The 26,315-nt window shown below is 52.2% G+C and overlaps 2 protein-coding genes across 11 annotated transcripts in view; one reads left to right on the top strand and one right to left on the bottom strand.

Moving 5' to 3' along the window:
• The window catches only part of LOC133750298 (general transcription factor 3C polypeptide 1-like), an 86,550-nt gene extending 68,695 nt beyond the window's left edge, over window positions 1-17,855 (bottom strand). For 3 of the 4 annotated variants that reach the window (XM_062179835.1, XM_062179832.1, XM_062179834.1), the window contains exons 1-6: window positions 17,567-17,854; window positions 12,213-12,422; window positions 10,123-10,299; window positions 9,731-9,874; window positions 8,092-8,188; window positions 3,729-3,852 (exon numbers count right to left, since the gene is read on the bottom strand). In XM_062179835.1, coding sequence (XP_062035819.1) covers window positions 3,729-3,852; window positions 8,092-8,188; window positions 9,731-9,874; window positions 10,123-10,299; window positions 12,213-12,422; window positions 17,567-17,787 — 973 coding nt within the window. In that variant the 5' untranslated portion in view covers window positions 17,788-17,854. Of the gene's footprint in view, window positions 1-3,728; window positions 3,853-8,091; window positions 8,189-9,730; window positions 9,875-10,122; window positions 10,300-12,212; window positions 12,423-17,566 lie in introns of all 4 variants that reach the window. The other variant, XM_062179833.1, reaches the window with a different exon arrangement.
• A 136-nt stretch (window positions 17,856-17,991) lies between these two features.
• Window positions 17,992-26,315, top strand: part of LOC133750191 (katanin-interacting protein-like) — a 189,675-nt gene continuing 181,351 nt past the window's right edge. For all 7 annotated transcript variants that reach the window (XM_062179620.1, XM_062179618.1, XM_062179615.1 and 4 more), the window contains exon 1: window positions 17,992-18,094. Coding sequence is in view for 3 of the 7 variants with exons in the window: in XM_062179616.1 (XP_062035600.1) it covers window positions 18,088-18,094 (7 nt within the window). In the remaining 4 variants the exon portion in view is untranslated. The remainder of the gene's footprint in view (window positions 18,095-26,315) is intronic.

The raw sequence follows: 26,315 nt of genomic DNA, 5'->3' as shown, positions 1-26,315 counted from the left end.
AAGTGTTGGGGACGCTGTGGGTTGGCCCTGGCTCAGTGCACATCCTACTGAGGAATTTGCTGGAACCAGTCTCCACCCACAAGGCCAAGCCCATGGGTCCAAAGCAGTTTTTTCTTGTATACCTTTTCCTTCTCCTTGGAGTCAGTGCCTTTGCTTTTTCATGTTTGCTTGGTTTCCTGCGTGCCATCCACTAATTCATGCTGACTCTGACAGACGAGTAGCTAACCCTAGACACACACACAGAGCCAGGCACCTGTCACTCAGGGCTTTGCTCTCCCCAGGGCCATCTCGCTGGCCACTCGCTGGCCTGGCTTCCTGCCCCTGCTTCTAGAACCCCACAGTTCCCCATCTCTTGGTGTCACCCATCGTTGCACAGTGTACATCCACCAGGAGCCTCTAACAGGAGGCCCTGAGTACAGACATGCCTGAACTTGTCCTGGTTCCTGACCGATGGCAAGGCTCAACACCTCGAACTTCCAATTCCCCCAGCTTCGGATACCCCAGGGCCCTCGGAGGTCTCCTCTCTGGAGGCTTCTTACTCTAGATTTTCTGAAGTTGCAGGGCGTGAATTTCTTTGTGTTCATTAGGACAGGCACTAACAGGCCTTGGGATCTGGAAACGTAGTTCTTTCAGAGCCGAGAAAACGCCTTGCGTCGTTTCTCATAACCTCCTCTTCAGTCCTAGGTGTGCTCCCTTCTCCCCACCCCCAATTATGTAGGTGGAGGGCCTCTAAGCTCAGTCTCTTCAACTTGCTTCTCCCATGTTCTATCTCTTCTGAGTTTTTGTTCTCTCTGGGAGATTTGACTTTATCTGATGGTTTTCTTCAGTAAATCTATCATTGCGATTAGTCCGAATTCTTTTATTTCCAAGTGTTCTTTCTTATTTTCTGCTCATAGCCCCTTGCTCTACTTTCATGGATGCTATACCTTCTCTTTTCTGAGGATCTTTTTCTTATTTGTAAATTTTCTTCTGCTCCCCACTTTGTTTCTACTTCCTGTTTGTTATTTTCTTTCTTTTTAGATTTATTTAATTAGAGGCAGATTGACAGAGAGGGATGAAGAGAGACAGAGCTCTTCCATCTGCTGGTTCACTCCCCAAATGGCCACAATAGCCAGAGATGGACCAGGCTGAAGTCAGGAGCCAGGAACTCCATGCAGGTCTCCTATGTGGGTGGCAGGGGCCCAAGCACTCGGGCCATCTCCCTCTGCCTTCCCAGGTGCATTAGCAGTGAGTTGGATTAGACGTAGAACAGCCCGGACTGGAACCAGCACCCATATGGAATACTGGCACGGCAGGCAGTAGCTTAACCTGCTATGCCCCAACACAGGCTCCCGCCACTCTTTTAATGTTAGTTTTCCTCAAATATTTGGTGAAGCATTAAGATGCTGCCTAGGGGTGGGCATTTTGTCAGGTGGTTAAGATGCCCATGGGGCCTGTGCTGTGGCGCAGTGGGTTAAAGCCCTGGTCTGAAGTGTCAGCATCCCGTATGGGCACCAGTTCTAGTCCCAGCTGCTCCTCTTCCAATCCAGCTCTCTGCCATGGCCTGGGAAAGCAGTAGAAGACGGCCCAAGTCCTTGGACCCCTGCACCTGCATGGGAGACCTGGAAGAAGCTCCTGGCTTCAGATCGGTGCAGCTCTGGCCGTTGTGGCCATCTGGGTAGTAAACCAGCAGATGGAAGACCTCTCTCTATGTCTCTACCTCTCTCTGTAACTTTTTCAAATAAATAAAAATAAATCTTTAAGATAAAAAAAGAAGATGCCCATATCCCACAGTAGAGTACCTGTTCCACCGCTCGCTGAGCCTAGCTTCCTGGGACTGCCCCTCACAGTGGAGTTCAACATCCGACTCTGACTCCAGTTTGCTGCTAATGCAGACCCTGGGAGGCAGCGAGATAGCTCAGTTAACTGAGCTCCTCCCACCCACACTGGGGACCTGGACTGCATTCCTGGCTCCCGGCCCCAGTGGTTGGGGCATTTAGGGAGTGAACTAGTGGCTGGGAGATACCTTTCTCTATTTCTTTCTCTTTCTGCCTCTCAAATAAGTAAAACTATATACATATATACATAAACTAAAACACTGCCGAGGTCCTGTGTTGTGGAGTGGGGGGAGCAGGAGGAGACAGGCTGTCATCGAGTGGGCACCAGTGTGGGCTAAGCCAGCACAGGTGGCTGTTTTGCTGGGAGACCCCCAGATTTCAGTATTGGGAGGACTCTTCTTTCAGAACAGCCAGCCTCCAGCCTTGGCCTAGGGGGCTGCAGTCTGCCTGTCAGTGTCCCAGGAGTCCACGTTCCCTCTTAGGAAGCTACCAGAGGATGTCACCATCAAACGACAGGAGAGACCAAGAGGCAGCGCCACTGGGAAAGGAGACTGAGGGAACTCTCACCAACAGAGACTGTCACTGTCCCCATTCTCTGCACCGCAGTGGCCCCGGCCTGGTCCTATGTCTGCCTTGGGATACCGCCAGACTTCTGTCTTTGTGGGAAAGGCTGAGCACTATAGGGAAGGGGGCCCAGGGGGACGTCTTCTCCCACAGATTGCCAACCAGTCTTCTCCCCGCCAGGCCCATCCACCCTTGCGCCTTCCAAGGTGCCTGCAACCTGCAGCTGTTCCATTTATTTCCGGTTCTGAGCCATCCATCCACACTGCCACCCTTCACAGGCGCCCAGCTCCCCCAGCTGCTCAGTCAGTCACCATCAGTCCACCTGTGTCTGACGTCAAAATCCTGTCACCAGCCCTCCCCCCGCCACTTCCTGTCCCATCTTCTCTTGCCAGCCCCCTCTCTTCACGACCGGGGTGTCCGGGTAGAGGGCAAATGAATGCATTTATTCCTCCTCTTTTACCAAAAGCTCTGACTCCCAGCTTTTAAAATGGTTCTGGCTCATCCGGACTGACAGTGATCAAGAAGGGACCCCAGGAGGTTTTAGGGCGTCCCGTCTTTCATTTCGTTGCTTTAGAAGCTTCAGATCCTATCTCTACCATACAGAGCACTTGACCCTCCTAAGTTACTCGGCATTTTCACTTGAATTTTCTGACATGTGAAACAGTGACAACAGCACTGACCTTACAGGGCCAGGCGACAAGGCCACGTGGCACAAAGAGAGGTTCTTGGAGAAGGCTGGCTGAAGAACAGAGAGGCTTAGTGGAGGCTGCACCCAGAGTAGCTGCAATGCTGCTTTCAATGACCTCTGGAGACTTGACCTAAATAGCAAAGAGTGGATCCGACCTTTGGCGTCAGATTCTGCTAATGCACACCCTGGGAGGCGGTGGTGATAAGCCAAATACTTGGATTCCTGCACCCACGTGGGAGACTGCATTGATTTCATGGTTACTAGCTTCCACCTGGCCCAGCCCTGGCTGTTGCAGGCATTTGGAAAGTGGACCAGCAGATGAAGAGATTTTTGTCTCTGCCTTTCAAATATGTAAAAATAAAATAGCATGTTTTTAAGTCCCCCCCCCCCAAAAAAAGGAGCAAAGGACACCACGAACTTGGCATGTTGGGGGGTGCAAGCCTGCCCCGCTTCCATTCGGCAAACATTCCCCACATGCTTCTTACAGGGAAGGACTTGAGCCAGGCACGGAGGGGTAAAGAGTTGCATAAATAAGTGAATCATCCCACTGCAGGGCAGAGGGTACCCGGAGAGAAAGGCTGGGCTGGGAAGACGGACAGGAGCCATAGGCCAGCCCAGCCCAGCCTACCCGGGACCCGAGCCGAGCCTTGGATCTTTACCTTTCTTGGTCTTACAGGGCCCACATTCAGGGTGAATCTCTTGCAAGGGAAGAGACACGACCTTGGCGAGTCCGGCATTCAGCATGTATTGGTACAGGCGCTTAAACGTCCTTTCACACAGCCCCTGCCAAGACAAAAGCAACTGTCAGGCGCAAGCGAGGAATCCGAAACCACTGGGAGCTGCGGACGTGAGCCAGTGCAGGACCTGAGCTACTGGGCTCTCGAGTGGAGAAACGCTGGAGGCACTGCCCAGCAAACACAGCCAAGGAATGCTCTCAAGGAATAAAATGAGGCCCAGAGCCCTGGTTTCCAAACACCACCTTCTGAGGCCAAGACGGGGACAGGTGTCTGCCTAATGAGATCCCCAAGGGGACCACAGGGTGGGAATGAGGCAGGTGGCCACAGAGATGGAAGCAGACTTTCCACATGGGCCCTTGCACAGTGTGTGGATCTTTTTAACCATGTAAGAATATTAATTAATCATTAATAAATACACACATACATCTCCTACAGGTAGGGGAACAAATAGGAGAAAATATATCTTAAAATGCCTTTTGGGATGTTTTTAAGAAAGTCGTTCAGCTATGAAGTTACAACAAAACGATGAGGGTACATCCAGGGTACTGCTCCTACTTCTGCCCAGGAGGAGAGGACCACAACGATCGCATTCACTGTCTCACCGCAGGGGCCGTCAAAGGCACGCCTTTCCCTCTACGTGTTTATGTATTGATTCGAAAGGCAGAGACAAAGAGGGAGCAAGTCAAAGACAGGGACAGAGGACGGTGCTCCTGTCCACTGATTCACTCCCCAAATGCCTGCAACAGATGGCGGCGGGGCCAGGCCAAAGCCAGGAGCCAGGAACCCCATCCAGATCTCCCATGTGGGCAGTAGAGCCCCAGGTACTGGAGCCATCCCCAGCTCAGGAAGCGGGAATTGATAGTGGCACTGGGATTTGAATCCAGGCCCTCCAATATGGGATGTGGACATCCTAACTAGCGTCTCACTTGCTCTGCCAAATGCCCACGGCTGCGTGTTTCTGAAAAAAGTAATTCACTTCCCAACATCAGGGTGGAAGATTTCATATCAGGGGGACAAAAAACCAGAAACCAGATTCTGGTTTCCCTTAAGATGTAAGATCTGGCAAGCAGTGCCAGAAGTGCAGCTGCCCGAGCCCCCACTGCCCCTGGAGTTGGCATGAGCTGAGGACCGGCTGCTTCCGTTCAGCAGGACATGCCGTCCCCAGGGCCGCGGCCTTCATGCTCCCTATCAGAACCGCGGATGGTGAAACCGAAGGTCAGCTGCTGTTTATTCCCATTTCTGGGCTGCTTTTCTGTAGCTGTCATTGAGAGGAAAGGGCATTTCCTAAGGCGACCGCTATCACAGCGTTGTCCTACACTGGGCCCATCTGGCTCCTGTGTCCCACCCTCCTGACCACTGCTGCTATTGGATTGTGTAGCACCTGGAAGAGAAAGGCAAGGTGCCACTGCTCTAAGGACAGACTGGACTGGAGGAGGCACGCAGGACTGAGGGCTGCTCTGTGCCTCTCCTAGGCTTCCTCTTACCCTCCAAGAGAGAGGCAGTGAGCAGACAGACGCCTGGGGTGGCTTCCTCCACACAGGTGGACGCTCAGCAGAACATATGGGCACCCAAAACCACAGATGACTCCCACGGGGCCCATTCAGACGCAGTGGCTTGTAAATGGCATCCATCGTTAATCTAGCCGGTCCCCCAGCATCACAGAAAGACCCTATGGAAACTTATCCATCAATCCCCCAGCCCTCAACATATGGCACGAGGCCTGGACCACCCTAAGTGAGCAAGGATGATGTAATCCTGCCTTCCAGGGGCTGTCATCAAGGACTCGTACCATCTGCCCAGCAAAGAGAGGGAGCAGCAGCAGGAGCCTCCTCACTCTTCAAGAGACAGCACCCAAGTTCATGGCCCCAGCCTCATCCCAGACTGACTCTTCACCAAACCCCTCTCAGCCTTCTCTGACTCCTGCTGCTGACAGCCATGGCCAGCAGAATGTCCCAGAAGATCTGCACACTCAATAAATCTTAAAATCAAAATTGTCAGGCCAGTGCTGTGGCGTAGCGGGTAAAGCCTCTGCCTGCAGTGCTGGCATCCCATATGGGCGCCGATTCGAGTCCCAGTTGCTCCACTTCTGATCCAGCTCTCTGCTGTGGCTGAAGAAAGCCATTGAAGATGGCCCAAGTCCTTGGGCCCCTGCACCCATGTGGGAGACCCGGAAGAAGTTCCTGGCTCCTGGCTTGGAATGAATCAGCCTAGATCCGCCCCTTGCGGCCTTTTGGGGATTGAACCAGCAGATGGAAGACCTCTCTCTCTCTCTCTCTCTCTGCCTCTCTGTAATGCTGCCTTTCAAATAAATAAATACATCTTTAAAAAAAAAAATCAAATCGTCCTGTGCCTCCTTCTCTCCCAACTGCTGTGTGCTTCATTCATGCATCCATCTGACAAACATCCACCAGGCCGCAACACGGCCAGGCACTGTCCTCTCCGAGGAGCTTCGGCCGAGACCAAACTCCCAGGCACCTTGGCCAGCAGCACCCGCTCTGACCATGGAAGCTACATGGACTTCATCTTCAGGTCCTTCTGCTTCCTGCGCCTCGACATCCTGGCTCAACCACTCACCGGTTCGTTTCACCCCTAAAATGCTTCTCAAAACAGTTCAGGCCTCCCTGGCCACGGCTGCCACCCCCACCCATTTCAATGGCCCTCCCTTGGCCTGTCCATCTTCCCTAAACACTCAGCAGTGCTTTGGCCCAAGGACCAGCATCATAGGTCCCCTTTCTTTTCCAGCCATCCCCCAGCACCCCAGCATCAGCCACCCCCAGTGACCTCTACAAACGTCCCATGGGCTCCCCAATTCCGGGCCTCTGCGTGAGCTGCTCTCCTCGGCTGAAATGCCAATGCACCTGTCCGCCTGGGCAAGGGCCCCCCTGGAGTGTCACTTGCCCTGTGAAGCTGTCCCCGGCCTCTGTCACTGAGCTCGGAGGCATTCTTCGCCTGCCCCTCCATTAGAACAGCTCTGTGACACAGACCCGTCACCCTGGTTCGCTGTTGCCCTCTTAGGGTGGAGCACGGTTCTGACTCAAAGGAGACACCTGCTACGGTGTTTGTTGAATGGATAAGTGAAAGAATGGCCTGCAGCAGTCAACTCTTGTCTCTCATGCAGTCCACAGTGCTGACCCCAGGGCACAGCAGCCCCAGCTCCCTGCCCCAGCGACTCCAGGGCAGAAGTCTCCAATCTCCGAAGTCAGCCAGGGCCAGTGTGGGGGGTCGGGACTTCCTTCACCTCTGCTAGGGTCTCCTGAGAGAGGCCTTCTCAAGCGGCCTTTTATTTCCTACTTTTGTTAGTCAGCTAGAAAGCACAGTGCACGTGATCACAGATGGCGCTGACGCTCGGCCTCGGGGTCTGAGGGTCACACAAAGGAGGGGGCTGGGGGCGGGGGCTGCCCAGTGCACACCTAGCTCCAGCTCACTGTTGTCAGGACAGGCTGCAGGCTCAGAGCTGCGGATTTTTCAAGAGAAGCTGGAGAAAGGAAAATGGAGGTTTTTTTTTCCCCAAATACACACCTAGGTGTGTATATGAAATCTCCATTTTCAAAAAAAAGAAAAAGCTAAGTCAAATTGATTTTTCACAAGCCAGGTGTGACCCACAAGCCTCTGGTTTATAACCTTGGCTTTGAAGAGACTTGGGCGTGCAGTGACCCTGCAGCGAGTTCTGATTTCCGAACGAGGAAATCGGAGACCAGAGCTGCACCAGTGTGGCACAGGAGGACCAGTGGCAACGACAGTCCTCGTGGCTGTGATATGTGACCACAGAGCAGGTCCCCACGAACCTTCACCTCACATGCAACGCTCTGTGCTCCAACCTCCAGGGCTGTCTTGGCGCCCTCCTGTTCCTGACGTGCACTCCTGCAAGGAGCAGCACCCCCCCCCTTCTGCTCTTCCTCTCGTGCTCACTCTGTGACTCAGTCACTGCTCCTGGACCAGAGATGAGGCAGGGCCGAGGTGCTCTGGGCCCTGTCCTCTCCTCTTCTGCTCCGTCATTGCAGCCTAAGCCCGCTGGGGACAATCACGGGAGGAAGTATAAACCTGAGGATTTACCACTCTCCGTGTGAACCTTGACAGCTGGGCCAAGAGCGACGGCTGGGAGGGCAGGGAAATCGGGCCCTGGCATTGAGCCTTTTCTCACCCTCCAAAAGGGAAGACAGCCCGATCCTTTGGGGTGCACCGCAGGGCTCAGGGCTGCAATTCCTTGTCTAGGCTGAGGCAGCTCGCCAGGCTGGGCACAGGTCAGGGTCAGCCTGGCACCCTGGGCCCCCCCCCCACAGCTCACCAGTTCCTCCCTCAGCCTGCCCAGTGTCTCGATGCGGTTACTCCGTGCGCTCAGCATCACCGACAGCTTCTCCATGAGGATGTCGTATTTGCTCCTCCTGCGAGAGACACCACACAGTTGACTTCCTCAAACTCACCGTCTGGCCCAGGCTCAAGGTCTCAACCATCATCCAGGTTGGAAGTGGAGCAGCCGGGACAAGAACCAGCACCCATATGGAACGCCAGTGTTCCAAGTGGTGGCTCAACATGCTCTATGCACCACAATGTGAGCCCTGAGCCCTGACATTTTTATAACACTTTGAAGTCTAGGAAGCTTTTCTTACAACATTTCCTTATAAATCACCCAGCAAAGAAAGATGGAGATAATTACATCGAGAAGTGAATCAGCTTTTTCCAAACTTCAGGTCCAAGACGCTAGCCTGAGTCTTCCTTCCCTAAACCCAGTGCTTACTTCACACCCTCCTGACACTTCGCTCAATCTGGAGCTGCTTTCCACCTGACTTCACAGCGTGCCCGATTCCACCTGTCAGCTCATTTCTATAATGAAGCGGATGTTACAATAAATACTTCCAAGCTCATGGTCACCAAAAGACTCAACTGAAGAGCTCAGGGCTCCTGGCTGCGTGTGCCCTGGGGAGCCCGGAGCAGGGACACAGGTCAGCCACATGAGGGCAGCTTGGCCTGACTCACATCCAAGGGGAAGGAAGAGCACACGGATGAGACCTCAACATTGCACCCACTTCTCAATCGGTGAAAGAATGGATGAAGGGGCAGATATGTACAGCACATGAACTACCATGCGTAGGAGCACTGAGTCATGGCCATCTTACACAGAAGAAACCACAGTCCATAGTGGTCAGCACCTTTGCCCAAGGGAAAGGCAGTAACTGGAGTACAGTGCCTGACTTCATCCGGAGCTTCCTCCCCTTCCCCAGGATTCTCACCCTACGTTCTTTGTAGATTACAGGCCGCCCACCAACTACAAGTGCAGTAACAGCATCATGTAACTAATGGATGGTGTGACTAATTAGAAATCAGAAACCAATTCACCAAACAGAATTCTCTTCAATGCAGGTTTCCAAAACAGAGACTGAAAGATAAACTAGGAGTCTGGGACATTTTGATGGTGGGTGTGCTTGAAGGCGAGTCAGGACTACCAGACACGTGACCGGAGCACAGGGGCAGCTTTTGTTCCTGGAGGTTTGGAGTCAGGACAAGCTGCACATAAGTATCACTTATCCCAGTGGGTGGATTATCACGGTTGTGTTGCAAAAACCTCCAATCTGAAATGGACATAATCCAACCACAACTCTGCCACCACAGCAACTCAAGTTTGATGTTTTTTTTTTTTTTACACCTTTGGTTCTCACCTTTAATGAGAACTAAAAAAGTTCTCACCAAAATGATAAAAGTTCCCATTGTTGAGCTACAGAGTAGCAGGCATTTTTTTTTTTTTTTGTCCTTTTCTAATTTCCAGGCTTTCTAAGTGAGCAGGACTTATTTTCAACAGAAACAGACAACTAAATGTCTTCTTTGGAAAGCCACAGTCATATTCTCATTTGGCCTCTAATGATTTTTGAAAGCATCATGCTCGTGGCTGCAGTACAAGTCGCCGAAGGCTTTGTTCCCTTCTAGCATACCTGTCCACGTGAAAGCGGTTGAGGAGGAGGAGGATCGAGTGCTGCTGGGCTCCAGTGGGCAGCCGGATCACGTGGGACTGCATTGTGATGAGCCCGTTTTTGTTCAGGATTTTCCTGTGATAGTGAAGCTTCCCAGCATCGACCCTGGAGGAGGAGGAGGGGGAAGGGGAGGAGGGTGTGGGTCACGTCGTTTTGGTTTGCTGGTAGTTTTAGCACCACAGTGTAGGGAGTCTCTCCCCCAGACGTACGCACCGACACACACTGACCCAGCCAACCCAAGAGAACAGTCAGAGATTTTTAAAAATCCCCAGGGAAGACAAGGCAGCAGCCCCTGCATTTGGGAGGCAGGTTGTGGTGGTCAGTGAGCCCCACATGCAAATCCTCCCCCTTACTTGAAGGCACTGCTGTGCAGGTCTCGCTGCAGCTCCCCCTGCCACCTGGACCGGCCCAGTCGCTCCAGGATGCAGTAGGAGAAGTCGGGGAGCTTCAGGTCAGGATCCCCCTCCTGGCCTATCAGGGCCCGGTAACGCATGGCCTGGGAGGCAACGATGATCAGCTTCTTCCCCCACCTGCAAGTCAGAAACACCCACGTGAAGAAACAGGTCGAAGCGATTTTATGAAAATGGAAATCTGAAAAAGCAGATTTAGAACTATCGTTTTCTGGGTTCCCAGAAGGCCATCATGTTCCGAAGTGGGTCTGCCATCCTAGAACCCCACAGTGTGCTGAATGAACAGGGCTGACCTGTTACTTCCTGGCTGATGCCCTGCAGGGCTCGCCAAGGCACTCAGACCAAATCCACACCTTCGCCCCGGCCTGGAAGGCCCCCCCTGCCTCGCTCACTTCATCTTCACCCACAGGGGCCTTCTTGTGCCAGTAAGAAGTGTCAGGGTCACTGTCCTGGCTCTTCCGTCTGCCTAGCTGCTGCCCTGTCCCCGATCCTAAGACAGCTGATTCCTTCCCATCACCCAGGCCTTCCAGAAAACGTCAGCCAGAGCTCCAGTCCCACTCAACCATTCCCAGGCTCTTCACAGCACCTAGCACTCACAAACAGCCAAGGGGGGAGAGGGGGGCGGGCAACATTCTCGTCCATCCTCCTTAATTCAAACACAGGCACACCCCCAACTTGTTCATAAGGATATCCTGAGTGCCTAGAATGAGCTGGGCACAGGGTGGGTGCTCAGCAAGTGTACTTAAGTGAATGACCATGCCAAGTGCACTGGACTGATAGACCTTCAGAGTCAGCAACACCCAACTGTGCTGTCAGTGACTTCTCTCTGCTGGACAACAGATCTGATGGGTCAAAGATAATGTCCAGAAAGAAGTAAAAAGTTTGCAAGCAAGGTGCTGCAAGACGCCTCATTCCCATGCAGGGGCCCACAGTCCAAGCTGTCCACCGCTCCCACTGATAGCTGAAGCTCTACCTCCAGCAGAGGCTGGCCTGAGTTAGGCTCATGCCTGGGGCAGAGCGACCCTCCCCATGCACACTCTAGGAGCCCAGCCCTGGCCCTGCATCAGGGAGTTGTACAGGAGGTGCTGTGGAGAGCACGCCCCTTGCTCACCACGTGGTATCATGTTACTGGACCAGAGGCCTCCCTTTCCTGGGTGAAGGAGTCACCAAGGGTCCACATGCCACAGCTCATGGGCTGCCAAGCCCTCGCCTCTCCCTTCTTCCTGGCCCTAGCCTGGCCACACCGCCCAGACCTGTCTAGCCTGATGGCTTTCCTTCCCCCTGATTCCACCACCACGCAGACAAAAAGAAAAAGGAAGAAGCTGTGTCAATACACTGTTTGGGCCTATAATGAGTTGTCTGTGTAAGTCAGCAAGGGCCGTATGGCCTGTCTTCCAAGTGGATGCTAACACATAGTAAACAGAGTCCACATGATGCTCAGGGTGACAAACTCAGGATCCTTTTTCTCAAAACCCTCACTAAGTTAAATTCTAAGAGGTCACTTGGGAGAAAGTTTGAACGCAGTGGAGTGGCTTTGCTGCTCTTTGTTTTCTTCCCCAGATGGCTTTCCTAGCCCACACCATTGTAATTCCAATGACTCTGGACATCATTGGCAATTATCTGGCTCAGTGACTCCTGCTGGTTCTGGTTTGCTGACTGTGACATCAGATACTGCCCAAGCATTGCGCCAAGTGCCAGAACGCTACGATAAACACAGCCGGTCTCTACCTTCAAGAGGCTGACCTCCTGAGGACTTGCACAGGGATGGCTCTGCGGCCCAGGGCCCAGCTAGGACAAGAGAACAAAAAGGCAACTTCCAAATGTCAGCTGCCTGCCGCAACCATGCACACAAACAGAGGGACAGATAGGAGCCCTGACCTCAATCAGCCCAGCTGCAGTGGGGTGAAGCGGGCTGAGAGCTGGCTTAGAGCAGGGTTGGCAACCTCCAAGAGACGCTGGGGCCAAAGACCCGAGCCGAGTGCTCTGACCACACCCCTGACGTGAGGGGTTCCTGACGGGGGTGAACCAGTTACCTGTCAAAGGCTTCCACCATCGTACAACGCGGCTGCAGAGACTTGGTCCTGATGTCGCTGGTGATGTTCTTCCTCTCCTTAAAGTACCGACACGAGCCCTGGATGCCATCCTTGTTCTCTAAGATCATGTGAATGGGGTAGACATCCTCCAGAGGGACCGGGTCCCTCCTGGACTCCAAAATGCCAGTTTCCAAGTCAATCTCCTCGTACCTAGGGGGAAAAGCACAGGCGGCAAACCCAGCTGAGCTTCGGCAATGACGCCTGCGCAGTGAGTGCCTCTGACAGGCTCTAGCCGAGATCAGAGAGAAAGAGCTGAGACTGCAGTGTCCCTACTGCAAGATGCAAACAGCCTTGACAAGCAGGGTCCTGCCTTTTAACAACAGAGAAGAGAGAATGCGGACCTTCCCAGGGTCTCCCAAGCTGGCCCCAGAAGTTGGGTGCTGGGGCCGGCGCCGTGGCTTAACAGGCTAATCCTCCGCCTTGCGGCGCCGGCACACCGGGTTCTAGTCCCGGTCGGGGCACCGATCCTGTCCCGGTTGTCCCTCTTCCAGGCCAGCTCTCTGCTGTGGCCAGGGAGTGCAGTGGAGGATGGCCCAAGTTCTTGGGCCCTGCACCCCATGGGAGACCAGGAGAAGCACCTGGCTCCTGCCATCGGATCAGCGCGGTGCGCTGGCCGCAGCGCGCCTACCGCGGCGGCCATTGGAGGGTGAACCAACGGCAAAGGAAGACCTTTCTCTCTGGCTCCCTCTACTGTCCACTCTGCCTGTCCAAAAAAAAAAAAAAAAAAAAGAAGTTGGGTGCTGGGACCCAAACTGCCTTACTGGCCCCAGTCACGGCCCCCTTTGGTTTCCCTCCAAACGTGGTTGTGGGACTCCAGGCCACCACATTGGGACTGAGCGATTCAGGGCATTCCTCCCCTAAGACATCATCTGTCCATCTCTTGGGTACCCTTATCTACTTCCATGGTGTTAACCATCACGCTCATGTGAACCATTCTCACCTCTGAACCCTCAGTCCTGTCTGTGCAATGTCTCCAGTTGTCTATCAAATCCAAGGTTGTGAGTGCCCCTCCCCCCTCCAATCAAGTACCTCCCTGGTGCGACACTGTCCCTTGGCCTCAGCATCTCTGACACGTGCTTTCTCTCCTAGCCAGTCAGCCCCGTAGAGTGAGCTTTCCTTTGAAATCTCATTCACACCCTGCACCAGTCTAGCTGAGGCTTGGTCCACATCCACTTTTCAAGCCTTTTCTTGCCCCCTCTGGGACCTTTGTGTTCTTCTATTTTTGTTGTTGTTGTTGTTTACTTTTATTTATTTGAAAGGTAGAGTTAGAGAGAGGGAGACAGAGAGAGAGGTCTTCCATCCGCTGGTCCATTCCCCAAACAGCTGCCAACAGCCGGGACTGGGCTAGGCCAAGACCAGGAGCCAGGAGCTTCCTCTAGGTCTCCCACGTGGCAGCAGGGGTCTAAGCACTTGGGCCACCCCCTGCAGAACCTCACAGCCGCACCAGCAGGTGGACACGAACCGGTGTCCATGCATGATGCCCTGCTACACCACAGCGCCGGCCCCCCTCTGCGTTCTCAAATCCCGACTTCTCCCCAGCTCCCAGGTAACCACTCTGGCCAGACTGCCCGGCCCCTCTGCAGTGACGCCTTTCTGTCTTCTGTTGAAGCTCCTCATCCTCCACTCTGTCTGCAATGTCCACGCACCTCAGAGCTCCGCTGAAGGCCGCCGACCAGGACACAGTCCCCACCACGTGCTGCTTTCACTTTTGACCTCGTGCAAAAGTCAACCCGCACACAACCACCCTGCTTGTCACTGCAGTACAGCATTCCATAAACGCCTTACTGCACACCGGGCTTGTGCTGATGATTCTGCCCAGTTGTAAGGTAAAGTGTCCTGAGCACGGTCAGGGTGGCTTGGCTAAGCCACGGTGCCAGGCCGGGTAAGTGGCCTGGATGCACTTCTAACCTAGCCTGGGTTCACTGGGACACAGACCTAACGCAAGCCCAGGAGCACTGGCCCCGCTCTCTCCTAGGGATCATCTCAGCCAACGGCTTTCATCACCAAGGACAGGGGATGACTCACCGATGTCTGGCTCGGTCCCTCCCTCTGACCTGCTTTAGCTCCCGTGAGGCCAGATGTTCACTAAACAGAGCTTGCACTTGGACAACCTGAAGGAGCCTCATCCCAACCCCCAGCCGTGTGCCCCCACCAGACGCACACCTCAAGGCTGCTCAGCTGTGTTCCCTGCCTCAGGGGAGGGTATCGGGATTCACTCAGGGGCCCAACATCCTCCTAGAATCCTGTCTCTCCTCACAGCCGATCAGCCACCAATCCTCTGGACTCCGCCGTCGTGGCTGTCTCGATCCTCTTTCCTTAGCCTCTGTTCCACACCTACGATGGCAAGCTGGCCCCTGCCTCGCTGCTATGACCAGACTGCAAAGAGGCTCTCAGCTTCACTCTTTGTCCGTGTCTGACCCTCCCTTGGGTGGCTTCCCACTGTCCTTTTGATAAGGGAGAAACTCTAGAAATGGGAATAAAGGATGGTTGATTAGCTTCTCCAGTGCAAGGCAGAGTGGATTCTGGACCTAGAATTTCTGCATTCAAATTCTGGGTTCTGTTCTTCCTTATTTATTTATTTATTTAAGAGGCAGAATTACAGCCAGAGAGAGGGAGAGATAGAGAGAGAGGTCTTCCATCCTCTGGTTCACTCCTGAAATGGCCACAACAGCCAGAGCTGGGCCAATGCGTAGCCAGGCACCAGTTCTTCTGGGTCTTCCATGTGGGTGCAGGGGCTCAAACACTTGGGCCATCTTCTGCTGCTTTCCTAGGCCATAGCAGAGAGTTGGATCGGAAGTGGAGCAGCCAGGACTTGAACCGATGCCATGTGGGATACAGGCACTGCAGGTGGATACTTAACCTACTACACCACAGCGCTGGCCCTGTGGGTTCTGCTCTTGCTAGTTGATGACCTTGAACAAGTCATTTTGTGCCTTGATGTTCTTTTCAGGAAAACAGGGGTAACATTACCCACCTCTTAAGGTTGTTGTAAAAATGAAACAACTTACTATATGTAAGAAACTTAGAACAGGGACTGGTATTGTGGTGCAGTGGGTTAAGGTGCTGTCTGTGACACTGGTAGATGCCAGCTCTACTTCCAATCCAGCTCCCCACTAATGCACCTGGGAAAACAATGGAAGATGACCAAGTGCTTAGGCCCCCCGCACCCACCAGATGAAGCTCCTGGCTTTGGCCTGGCCCAGTCCTGGCCGTTGTAGCCACTTGGAGTGTGAACCAGCAAATGGAACACCTCTCTGTCTCTCTATGTAATTCTGCCTTTCAAATAAATAAATACATCTTAAAAAAATAAATAAATAAAAGAATCTTAGGGGGTGAGCCCTGTGGCACAGTGGGTTAAGCCTGGGTCTGCAAACCAGCATCCCATATGGGTACCAACTGGAGTCTTGTCTGCCCCACTTTCCATCCAGCTCCCTGCTAATGCACCTGGGAAAGCAACAGAGGAGGGTCCAAGCCCTTGGGGCCCTGCACCTACATGGAAGACCTGGAAGAAGCTCCTGGCTCCTGGCTTTGGCCTGGCTCAGTCTTGGTTATTGTGGCCATTTGTGGGGAGTGAACCAGTGGATGGAAGACCTCTCTCTGTCTCTCCTTATCTCTCTATAACTCTGCCTTTCAAATAAATAAAAATTTTTTTAAAGAAAAGCAAAATTTATTTAAGACAGAAACCTCCAGCCAGAGTGGCCTGGAGGGGAGCCCCAAGAGAGGCAAAATTCCAATAAATATATCTTAAAAAAAAAAAAAGAATCGGGGCTAGCAGTGTGGCATAGCAGGTAAAGCCACTGCATGAAGTGCTGTTGCAGCCAATTGGGGAGCGAACCAGATGAAAGACCTCCCTTTCTCTCTCTGCCTCTCCTCCTCTCTCTAACTCTGACTTTCAAATAAATAAATAAATCTTTAAAACAAATTAAGCTTCTAAGGGCCGATGCCATGGTGCAGGGAGTTAAGCCTCTTGCCTGCAGCATCAGCATCCCATATGGGCACCAGTTTGAGTCCTGGCTGCTCCACTTCCAATCCAGCTCTCTGCTCTCTGGGAAAGCAGTAGGAGATGGCCCAAGTCCTTGGGCCCCTGCACCGATGTGGGAGACCTGGAAAAAAAATGTTCCTGGTTCGGATTGGCACAGCTCTGGCCATTGCCGCCAACTGGGGAGTGAACCAGCGGATGGAAGACCTCTCTCTCTCTCTGTGTAACTCTTTCAAATGAATAAATAAATCTTAAAAAAACAAAGAATCTTAGAACAGTACCAACTCCTAACATGCATCTGTGTGCCAACCCTTATTCCTTGTTCTGTCCTTCTACCCTACACTCCAGCCAAACTTAGTTCTCTTCCTTCGGCCTTTCACATTCCCGCTCTCTGTCCACCGTTCTCTTTGCCAACCGGCTGCCTAAATCCAACTTCCAAGCCTTGTCTTGGGTATCACCTCTGGGGACTGCCCCCACCCTCACAATATGGCAGAAGAGCACAGACTCTGGGGGCCGGCACTTGGTTCAGGGATAAAGACACCACCAGGCCTGCATTCCACATGGAAGTCCCCAGGGCTCCTGCTTGCCTCAGCTTCCAGTCCAGCTTCCTGCCAATGCACACCCTGGGAGGCAGCCGATGGCTCAAGTACTTGAGGCCCTGCCACCCACGTGGGAGATCCAGATGGAGTTCCAGGCTCTAGGCTTTGGCTAGCCCAGCAGGCCCAGCTGTTGCGGGCATTTGGGGAGTGAGCAAGCAGATGGCAGCCCGCTGTTTCTGTCTCTTGTCTTTCAAATCAATGAAAAGAAAGAAAAAAGACTCCGGAGACATACAGAGTTCAAATCAATGCTCCTTGCTTGTCCCCTGTGCACGCCTCAGTTTACACCCCTGTAAAGTGGGACAGACGACAGCACCTACTTCCAGGGGGTCACGGTGTGGACCGACCTCCCCAAGCTCCTAAAACGGAACTGCAGAGTCGTACCTGGTCCGTGCTCGGGTTATCAGCGCGATTCCTAAACTGGCTGCTGTGCGCACTTGCCCTGGTCCAACCCTGAGCGTTCCACAGGAACTGCCTTCCTGCTCCCGTCCTACGTCCAATTTCATGGAAATACTCTCTGAATGCAGCCCGCCCGGATATAACGGGGTTACCATCAGATGATCCCCAGCTCCTGGGCCCCACCTGGTCCCCACATCAGGTGCTGCCCACCACACTCCGGGTCTGGGTTTCTCCCGCCCCGGTTCGCTCCATTCCCTGCCCCCTCCCCAACCCTATCAGGACCCGGGCCCTGCGCCCGCCCGCAGGCCCAGGCCGCTCACCGATCCTGGAGCTGGAGGTCTGGTCGCTCCCGAGGCTCCTCATAGAAGCTGATTCCTGGGTGCGTGGCAAGGGCCCGCCACAGAAACTCCTGCGTGTAGGGCTCCAACGGCAAAGGGAAAGGCGGCACGCGCGTTTCCAGGCGGCTCCACAGCGCGGGCAGACATAGGCCATCGAGCCCCTCCAGGGCCACCTCGTCCAACAACGACTCCAAGGCGTCCATTGCCGCTTCACTTAGCAGCCCCCGCGGCGCCTGCGCACCGCGGCGCCAGGCGGCCTTTCCCAGCGCGCCTGCGCACAAGGATCTGTGGCCGCCGGAGGCGGGTCGCACCCCGGGATCTGAGGAGGCGTTCTAGCGCGCCTCCGTGACGTCACTCGCTTTGGAGGCGGGCTCAGCAAGCGGCGCTCCACCGCCGTTGGTCGGGAGCCCTGCAGTAACCAGGGGAACTGCAAACAGTGTAGGGGCAGCTTCCGGTTCGAGCACCCGTAACCGCCGTAACCGCCGTAACCGCCGCCTTTAAGGATGGACGGTGAGTGTCTAAGGGCCCCTCCGGGAGGGCGGGCAGTTACTCTTCAACATTCCTGAGTCTTCTTCAGACAAGGGCCTAGGCCGTAGACTCCTGGACCGCCAATTCCTGACTCAAGGCGGTCTCCGATCTGAGGGAAAGGGAGAGTTAGTGGTCCGGGTTGGGGAGAAGCGGCTGGGGGAGTGGTCAGCGGTACCGAACCTGTGGTCGTGTGGGAACCCAGGACTGGCCAGGGTCTCCGGGAAAGGAGAAGTAGAGGGCCGAGGAGGACCTTGCGTGTCCCGGGAGGTTGGAGCTGTGGGATCTGGGAGTTTGGGTAGAGGTAAGTGTGACTGTGGGTAGCTCAGTCGTCGCTCCTGGGAAGGGACTTAGCACGGGAGTGTGCAGTCTAGTGTTAGCAACAGCCCACGAGCACCTCTCTAAGCTTCCTAGCAGCCGTGTGAGGTCAAGGTTATCCCATTTTACAGCGAGGAAAACGGAGGCTCCCGGAAGTTCAGTAACTCCCGAAAGTTGGACAGCCAGCAAGCGGCAGAGTGAGCGGGGAACCCGGGCACTCTGACTCTGGAGCTGGATCACGGAGTCTGAGATGTGGTGTTGGACCTCTCAGTTGCAGAGATGCCCACTTGCTCGGGAGGACGCCCAAAGATCCAGACCAGTTGATGCAAAAAGCACGAGGTTTTTATTGAACGTTTGCGCAAACGGGCCCCCACCTCAGGCAGTGAGGAGCCCTGAGCGGCAGTTTCACACAGGTTATATAGGCAACGAATTAGCATATGGAATGCAGAGGTGGCACGGGATTGGCTGGTTCGGAGGGACAATTAGCATACCGGAGAGTGCTGAGGAGAGTGCTGAGGGAACCAGCTGAGGAGAGTGCTGAGGGAACCAGCTGAGGAGAGTGCTGAGGAGAGTGCTGAGGAGAGTGCTGAGGAGAGTGCTGAGGGAACCAGCTGAGGAGAGTGCTGAGGAGAGTGCTGAGGAGAGTGCTGAGGGAACCAGCTGAGGAGAGTGCTGAGGAGAGTGCTGAGACTCTCCGAAGGGGAGTGGCAACTCTGCTCTGGGCATGCCTAGAGGTTCTCTGAAGGGGATTGACTTTTCCTTCCCAGAGAACGTCCTGCCCGCTGGACTCTGGGGAACATCTAACCTCTTAAGAAGCCCCTGATATCTGCCCAGGCCTAGTTTCTTGTCCCTCTCCCCCATAAGGGTCCTTCAGTGGCAGGGTTTTCGGGGAGCCCTTGAGTCCAGAGGCTAACAAACGCGAGTGTCTGCAAGGACGAGGCTCCTGGGCTGGTTTGGGGCTGTGAACCGGAAGCTGGTCAGGCAGCTTCCAAGCCAGTTGTAGGGTGTTTCTCAAAATACCCAGTTGGCCCACCCGTCTGAAGGCCAGAGGTGGTCTGTGGGCCACCATTCAGGGATCCTTGATTGGAATCATGGCCTTGACCACGGGAAAGAACATGAATGTAAAGTGCAGTGTTATTTGACTTCGCAGATAGATGGGCCCGACTCATGCCTTAGAGTGAGCGCTAGATTCTTTTTATGCCACTGCCCCTGGCGTCTCTGGAATTTGTCCCTGAAGAAATTGCCTGCCTTTGATACACACTGAACACAGCCTGGAAGAGTGCTTTTACTGGAACGTTCTGGCTTGAGCTGTCAAGATACCTTTGCCCTTTGCCCTTTGCCCTTTGCCCTTCAGAGGTGCTCTAGAATGTCTCTCACCAGTTTGCTCCTTGGAAAGGACAACCCACTGTTGCTACCAAACAATACTCAATCCTTCCGGCCTCAGAAAGCCTTTATGCTCCTGCCTCCAAAGGGCTTTGCTTACATGTTTTACATCTGTGACATTTGCCATGTCAGAAATTGAAACAGAATCGCAACACGTTCATTTATGGATTCACTTAAACAGGTCAAGAATAAACCTGTTACATCCGAATATAGATACTATCTTTAATGGACAAGTAGTTGCATTTCCGCTAAAAATTTAGTAAGAAAAATGACTTTTTTTTTTCTTTTTTAAGATTTATTTATTTGAGAGGCAGAGTTACAGACAGAGGGAGAGAGAGAGAGAGAGAGAGAGAGGAGTTTTCCATCCACTGGTTCTCTCCCCAAATGGTTGCAGCATTTGGAGCTAAGTCTATCAAAAGCTTCTCTGGGTCTCCCACTTGGGTGCAAGAGCCCAAGCACTTGGGCCATTTTCCACCGCTTTCCCAGGCCATTACCAGGGAGCTGAGTCAGAAGTGGAGGAGCTGGGACTCAAACCAGAGCCCATAGGGGATGCTGGCACCGCAGGCGAAGGCTAACCTACTGCACCACAGTGCCACCCCTGACATTGTTTTGTATTTTCTCAAATCTCTGTGGTGTCTGGTTTAATAGTAAGGAGCTAGACTTGTGTCAGCTTCAGCATCCCAACTGTTTTGTCATGTTATTTGGGCTGATACAGATGAAGACATACATACGAAGAAATACACACACATATGAAGAAGTACACAAGCACTTGCACACACACATCGTCGATATATCATTGGACCAGGGAGGGATATTTTTAATTGCCTTTTTAGGTAACTGTAGACACTCTTTGATAATATAACAGAACTTAGCAAGTGGCAGTATGTTAAAGCTTAGTCACAATATCTAGACCCTTATCATTAAGCTTTTGTATTCTGTTTCAGTAAAATTTACTGTTCTATCTTGCCCTTTGAAGATTTTATTTATTTATTTGAGAGGTAGAGTTATAGTCAGTGAGAATGGTCTTCCATCTGCTGGTTCACTCCCCAACTGGCCGCAATGGCCAGAGCTGAGCTGATCCAAAGCCAGCAGTTTCTTCCAGGTCTCCCACCTGGGTGCAGGGACCAAGGACTTGGGCCATATTCAACTGCTTTCCCAGGCCACAGCAGAGAGCTGGATCGGAAGTGGAGCAGCCGGAACTAGAACCAGCGCCCATATAGGATGCTGGCACCGCACTCAGAGGATTAACCTACTGTGCCACAGCGCCGACTCCCACTCATAGGATTTTATAACATAAACTATTGGTCACTGGGAAAATGTTGGTTCACTGAAGCATGCAAATCTTCCACAAGTTAACTTTTGAAATGTCATTGCACGGAATCAAAGTCACACTTGTTAATATCATCACCTATCTCACTTTTTAAAAGAGTTTTAAGTATAGGGAAGCCATTGAACTCCTGTAATGAAAACAAGTTTTCCACTTGAATAGTTTTGATCATTGACATAGATACTGTTGTTACCTTGAAGGGACAGACTCATTTGGTTCATATTTGTGAAAATGTCTGCCCCATGCCCAGCTGTGAGTGACTGTAATTTGTGTGTTAGTTGTTCATTCAAGGAAGAATGGCATTCCATACTGAAGGTGGTTAGTTCAGCTGGCAACTCAACCACATGTCGGTTTTCTAGGATCAGCCATTGTTCTTGGCTTGTAACAGAAACGCTTTATGTGTACTTCCCATGTCTTTATGCAGAATCTCATGGGCCGAGGCTCAATAGAATCATTGCTGTTTCCTGAGGACATTCTGAAGTGAAAGTGATTTTTTGTTGTATTACGAGGTTGGGACAGTAAACAATATAATGGCTACAGGTGTAGTTTGGCTGTGCTGCCTTGATTCAAGCTACAAGCAGTTCTAACCCAGGTTACTTGGCTTTGCTTAGGGAAGAAGGATTAGAATTATGATGAGAGCAGTTTTCTCTTTGCATTCCTCTCCTCCTCCTAGGATCTGTGGAACACACTTTGAGAAACGTTGCTGTACCAGGGAAGGCCCAAGAAATTTGGTCTGTCCCCAGCAAGGTAGAACTTGAAATTTAGTAGATCTAAAGCAGGCTGCTTTAGTTGGTAATTTTGTGTGGCCCATGACTGATGTTATAAATGTCCAAATGGCCTTTGGTGGCAAAGGGTTCCCCAGCCCTGGAATAGACCATTTTCAAGAAGCCTGTCCTAGAATATGCCTGTGGCCCCGTGGAGGAATCTGTTGATTTTCAGATTGCTTACAAAGGGGAATAATTTATTCTAAGAAAGTATTTACCCTGAGATTAGCTATGACCTTCAAAGAATCCCATTTTCTTTCCCAATCTTTTTTTTTTTGTAAATAAATAATTTTTAAAAGATTTTATTTATTTATTTGAGAGGTAGAGTTAGAAAGGGAGAGACAGAGAAAGAGGTTTTTTCATTTTTTAAAGAAAGACTTATTTATTTATTTGAAAGTCAGAGTTACACAGAGAGAGAAGGAGAAGGAGAAGGAGAAGGAAAGAGAGTGAGAGAGAGAGAGAGAGAGAGAGAAAGAGAGAGAGAGTTCTCCCATTGCTGGTTCACTCCCCAATTGGCTGCAGTGACTGGAGCTGCGCCGATCCAAACCCAGGAGCTAGGGGCCTCTTCCAGGTCTCCCACAAAGGTGGAGGGTCCCAAAGACTTGAGCCATCTTCTACTGCTTTCCCAGGCCATAGCAGAGAGCTGTATGGGAAGTGGAGCAGCCGGGACTTGAACTGGCACCCATAAGGGATGCCAGCACTACAGGCTGTGGCTTTACACACTATGCCACAGCGCCGGCCCCTCCAAGTCTGTAAAATTGTGATTTATGCATAGTTGTATAGGCATGTATCTATTGGGTAAAGTGAAGCAGGCCTTAAGGAATTGTGATTCTAGCCACCCAGAGAAGCTAACCCTGGCCCTCTTAGAAAGATGTTTACTTCCGGCCGGCGCCGTGGCTCACTAGGCTAATCCTCCGCCTGTGGTGTGGGCACACTGGGTTCTAGTCCCGATTGGGGCGCCAGATTCTGTCCTGGTTGCTCCTTTTCCTCTCCAGCTCTCTGCTGTGGCCAGGGAGTGCAGTGGAGGGTGGCTCAAGTGCTTGGGCCCTGCACCTGCATGGGAGACCAGGAGAAGCACCTGGCTCCTGGCTTCGGATCAGCGCGGTGCACAGGCCGCAGGGCGCCACCGGAGCGGCCACTGGGGGGTGAACCAACGGAAAAAGGAAGACCTTTCTCTCTGTCTCTCTCTCTCTCTCTCACTGTCCACTCTGTCAAAAAAAAAAAAAAAAAAAGATGTTTACTTCCCAGACTGATGAAAGCCTCCCCATGTCTAGCAGGTGCCCCCATCCGGGTTATAGTCTGATTGATTCTGCATGCCAGGATCACTACAGCTTTCTAGGACATTCTCCCTGGCCCGTCGGATTTGACTTTGAGCAGCTCCCGCCTGTCTGTCTCGGTGACACAGTGTGTGATGCGCTGAGGTCTTAGGGGCCGTGCAGCCGTGGATTTGAATCCCAGACATGTCCTTTGTCCTCTTGGAGCCTCAGTTTTTCTGTCAGTGAAATGGGGATGATGAAGAAGACCCCCGTCAGTGAAGAGTGGATGAAAGAGCGTGCGGCCCCGTCTGGTGCATAAAAACACGGTTCTACATGGCGGCGGGTGCTGTGATTGTCTGCAGCTTCCCTCCGCCATGCTCAGAGGAGACGGAGGCACTTCTGAGGAAGGTCTCTAGCAATTAGTGACCTTTGTCATTAGCTCACTCTTTGCTTAAGTCAAAACCCCATGTTTGACATTTTTTTAAATTTACATAAAGGTAATTGGCAGGACTTGAGTCTTCTTTCTGAAAATGCTCACCTTTGTGTTAAAGTCAGGTTTTCCCCAGTGCTTTTAAAGTATGAGATGGTTTAGGGGGAAAAAAAGAAGTACTCGGTCTTTGAGGAACATAATAATTAGACAGCAGTTCAGCGCATCCGTGTAATTAGGGAGGATTTTAAAGCTGTGCATTTGCTTTTGCTGGCCCCAGAGCAAATACTCAACACTTGCCTGTTTGTACTGTTCATTTGCTTAGCAAACTTTCTCAGAGAATTAATAATACCAACATGAAATTTCACCCGGCTTGTCCAAATAATCCCAAACTATAAAAAAGGCGCTGGGTGATTGGTAAGGTTTGGATGCAAGTCTGTGTGTCTGGCCTGTTCTGTCTTGTGTGATATTTACCTGGGCTCCTGGTGATTTGTGTGTTTCTCTTGCTACTCAGAATAAACCAGGCAAAAACCAGACAGAATAAACCCAAGCAAACATTCAGTAGGCCAAATAAATGTGCGTTCCGCGTGGTCTGTGTGTCTGTCCTGTTGTCTTCATTGCTCCTGTCTGTCCATCTGATGCCTGTCTTTTCCTCTCGAAGTTTTTCAGCGTGCGTTCTGCCCCGCCACTTTAGCTTGCTGCTCGCCGGAACCTGGCACACTTCGTTTTGCTTGTTTTTCCCTGATGGTGTTTGTTCCGTGAGTGAATAGCATTTCAGTGCCTTCTGTGCACTGGAATCCAGAGATGCCAAAATGAGTCAGCCAGAGTCCAGGGGAAGGGGAGATAGCAGCTCGCTGTACTGTTCTTGGAACTTTTCTGTAGAGTGAATTTGTTTGAAGATACAAGTCTTTAAAAACTTTAGCCTTGGGGGCCAGGCGCTGTGGCATAATGGGTAAAGCCACCGCCTGCGGCGCTGGCATCCCATGTGGGCAGTGGTTCAAGTCCTGGCCACTCCACTTCCAGTCCAGCTCCCTGCTAATGCACCTGGGAAAGCAGTAGAAGATGGCACGAGTGCTTGGGCCCCTGCACCCGTGTGGGTGACCTGAAAGAAGCTCCTGGCTTCTGACTGGTCCAGCTCTGGCTGTTGTGGCCATTTGGGGAGTGAACCAGCAGATGGAAGATTTTTCTCTGTTTCTCCTTCTCTCTGCAACTCTGACTTTCAAATGAATAAAGAAATATTAAAAAAAAAAAAAACTTTAGCCTTAAAAATAGAGATGTAGCCAACTTGAAAATGAACCCTTTATCTCAGATTGCAAAATAGTCATCCATGGAAGTGTTTCCTTGGCCCGTGATGATTTTTTAAATTTTGAATTAGTTTTTTAAATTAGTTGTCAACATCGAAACAGTGGCAGATTTCTCGTAAGAATCTGATTATGAGGTTTTGTTGAAAATATCGGTAAAATCTGGGGCCAGCGCTGTGGCACAGTGGGTTAAAGCCCTAGCCTGCAGCACTGGCATCCCATAAGGGTGCTTGTTTGAGTCCCAGCTGCTCCACTTCCCATCCTGCTCTCTGCTATGGCCTGGGAAAGCAGTAGAAGATGGCCCAAGTTCTTGGGCCCCTGCACTCACGTGGGAGACCTGGAGAAGCTCCTGGCTCCTGGCTTCAGATCAGCTCAGCTCTGGCCATTGTGCTCATTTGGGGAGTGGGCTAGTAGATGGAAGACCTCTCTCTCTGGCTCTACCTCTCTCTGTAATTCTTTCAAATAAATAAATAAATCTTTAAAAAGAAAATATCAGTAAAGTCTATTAACAGAGAGTCAGAATTCTGCCCGGTAGCCACTCACCACCAGAGCTGAGCGGAGACCGCCCCCTTTAGAAGGCAGGCACTCTCTCCCAGCCCACGGCACGCCTCACTGGCCAGCTCCCTAGTCGCGACTCTGCCCTGCCTGGGCCTGCCGGCATTTGAAGTTACAAGCCTGCTGTAGTGGCAACTTTGAGAACCTTGGAAGTCCCGCTGGGCCTCGTTGTGTGCCACACTGTGCAAGGCCTGGTTTTTCTGGTCTGAAAGACAGACTGTCACTACTGCCTGTAAGAACTTCAGAATCGGGTGGGAAAAGCCAGGCATAGATAACTACAGCCCATCGTGGCAGTCCCTAGGAGATAACGTTCCTCAAGTCCCTTTATTTGTAAATAAAGCTGTACCCACTGGCATCTCGTGTCTATGGCTGTTTTCACGGCATGTTGGCCGAGGTGACTGTGGTGACAGAGACTGTCTGGCCCACGGGGCCAGAATGTTCGCTGGCTGGCCCTTTGCAAGATAAACCTGCTGACTGCTGCCATAGAGAATGTGAGTTGCATTCTTGAAACAGCTCAGTATGGTACCGTGATTGTGCCCGTTTCACACCACACGGTTAGCTAGTGGATGCAGAGCCAGGGCTCCACCCAGACAAGTGTGCACTCTGGAGTATGTCATCAAAGGCCAGTTTCTCACTCCCTGGAGGCTGTGCCCATGGGCAGGGCTTGCCCCGCGGGCTGCTGAATGAACTCCTTGACTTGCCTTGGCTCCTGCAGGGTCTGGCCCTGGGACCACTCCTCTGTTTCCAAGTAGGAGAGGCCTTACAAGGAGCAGTGGTGTTGGTTAGGAGGAGGAGCTTGGAGCTGTTTAGAGAGCACTTTATCAAAGAGTGAGAAAGTGCGGCTGCTGATGCCCCATGGGGTTTTGAACAGCCTG

The sequence above is a fragment of the Lepus europaeus genome, chromosome 21 (assembly GCF_033115175.1).
Source record: "Lepus europaeus isolate LE1 chromosome 21, mLepTim1.pri, whole genome shotgun sequence".
Classification (NCBI taxonomy): domain Eukaryota; kingdom Metazoa; phylum Chordata; class Mammalia; order Lagomorpha; family Leporidae; genus Lepus; species Lepus europaeus.
This window is presented reverse-complemented; position numbering and strand designations above follow the sequence as displayed.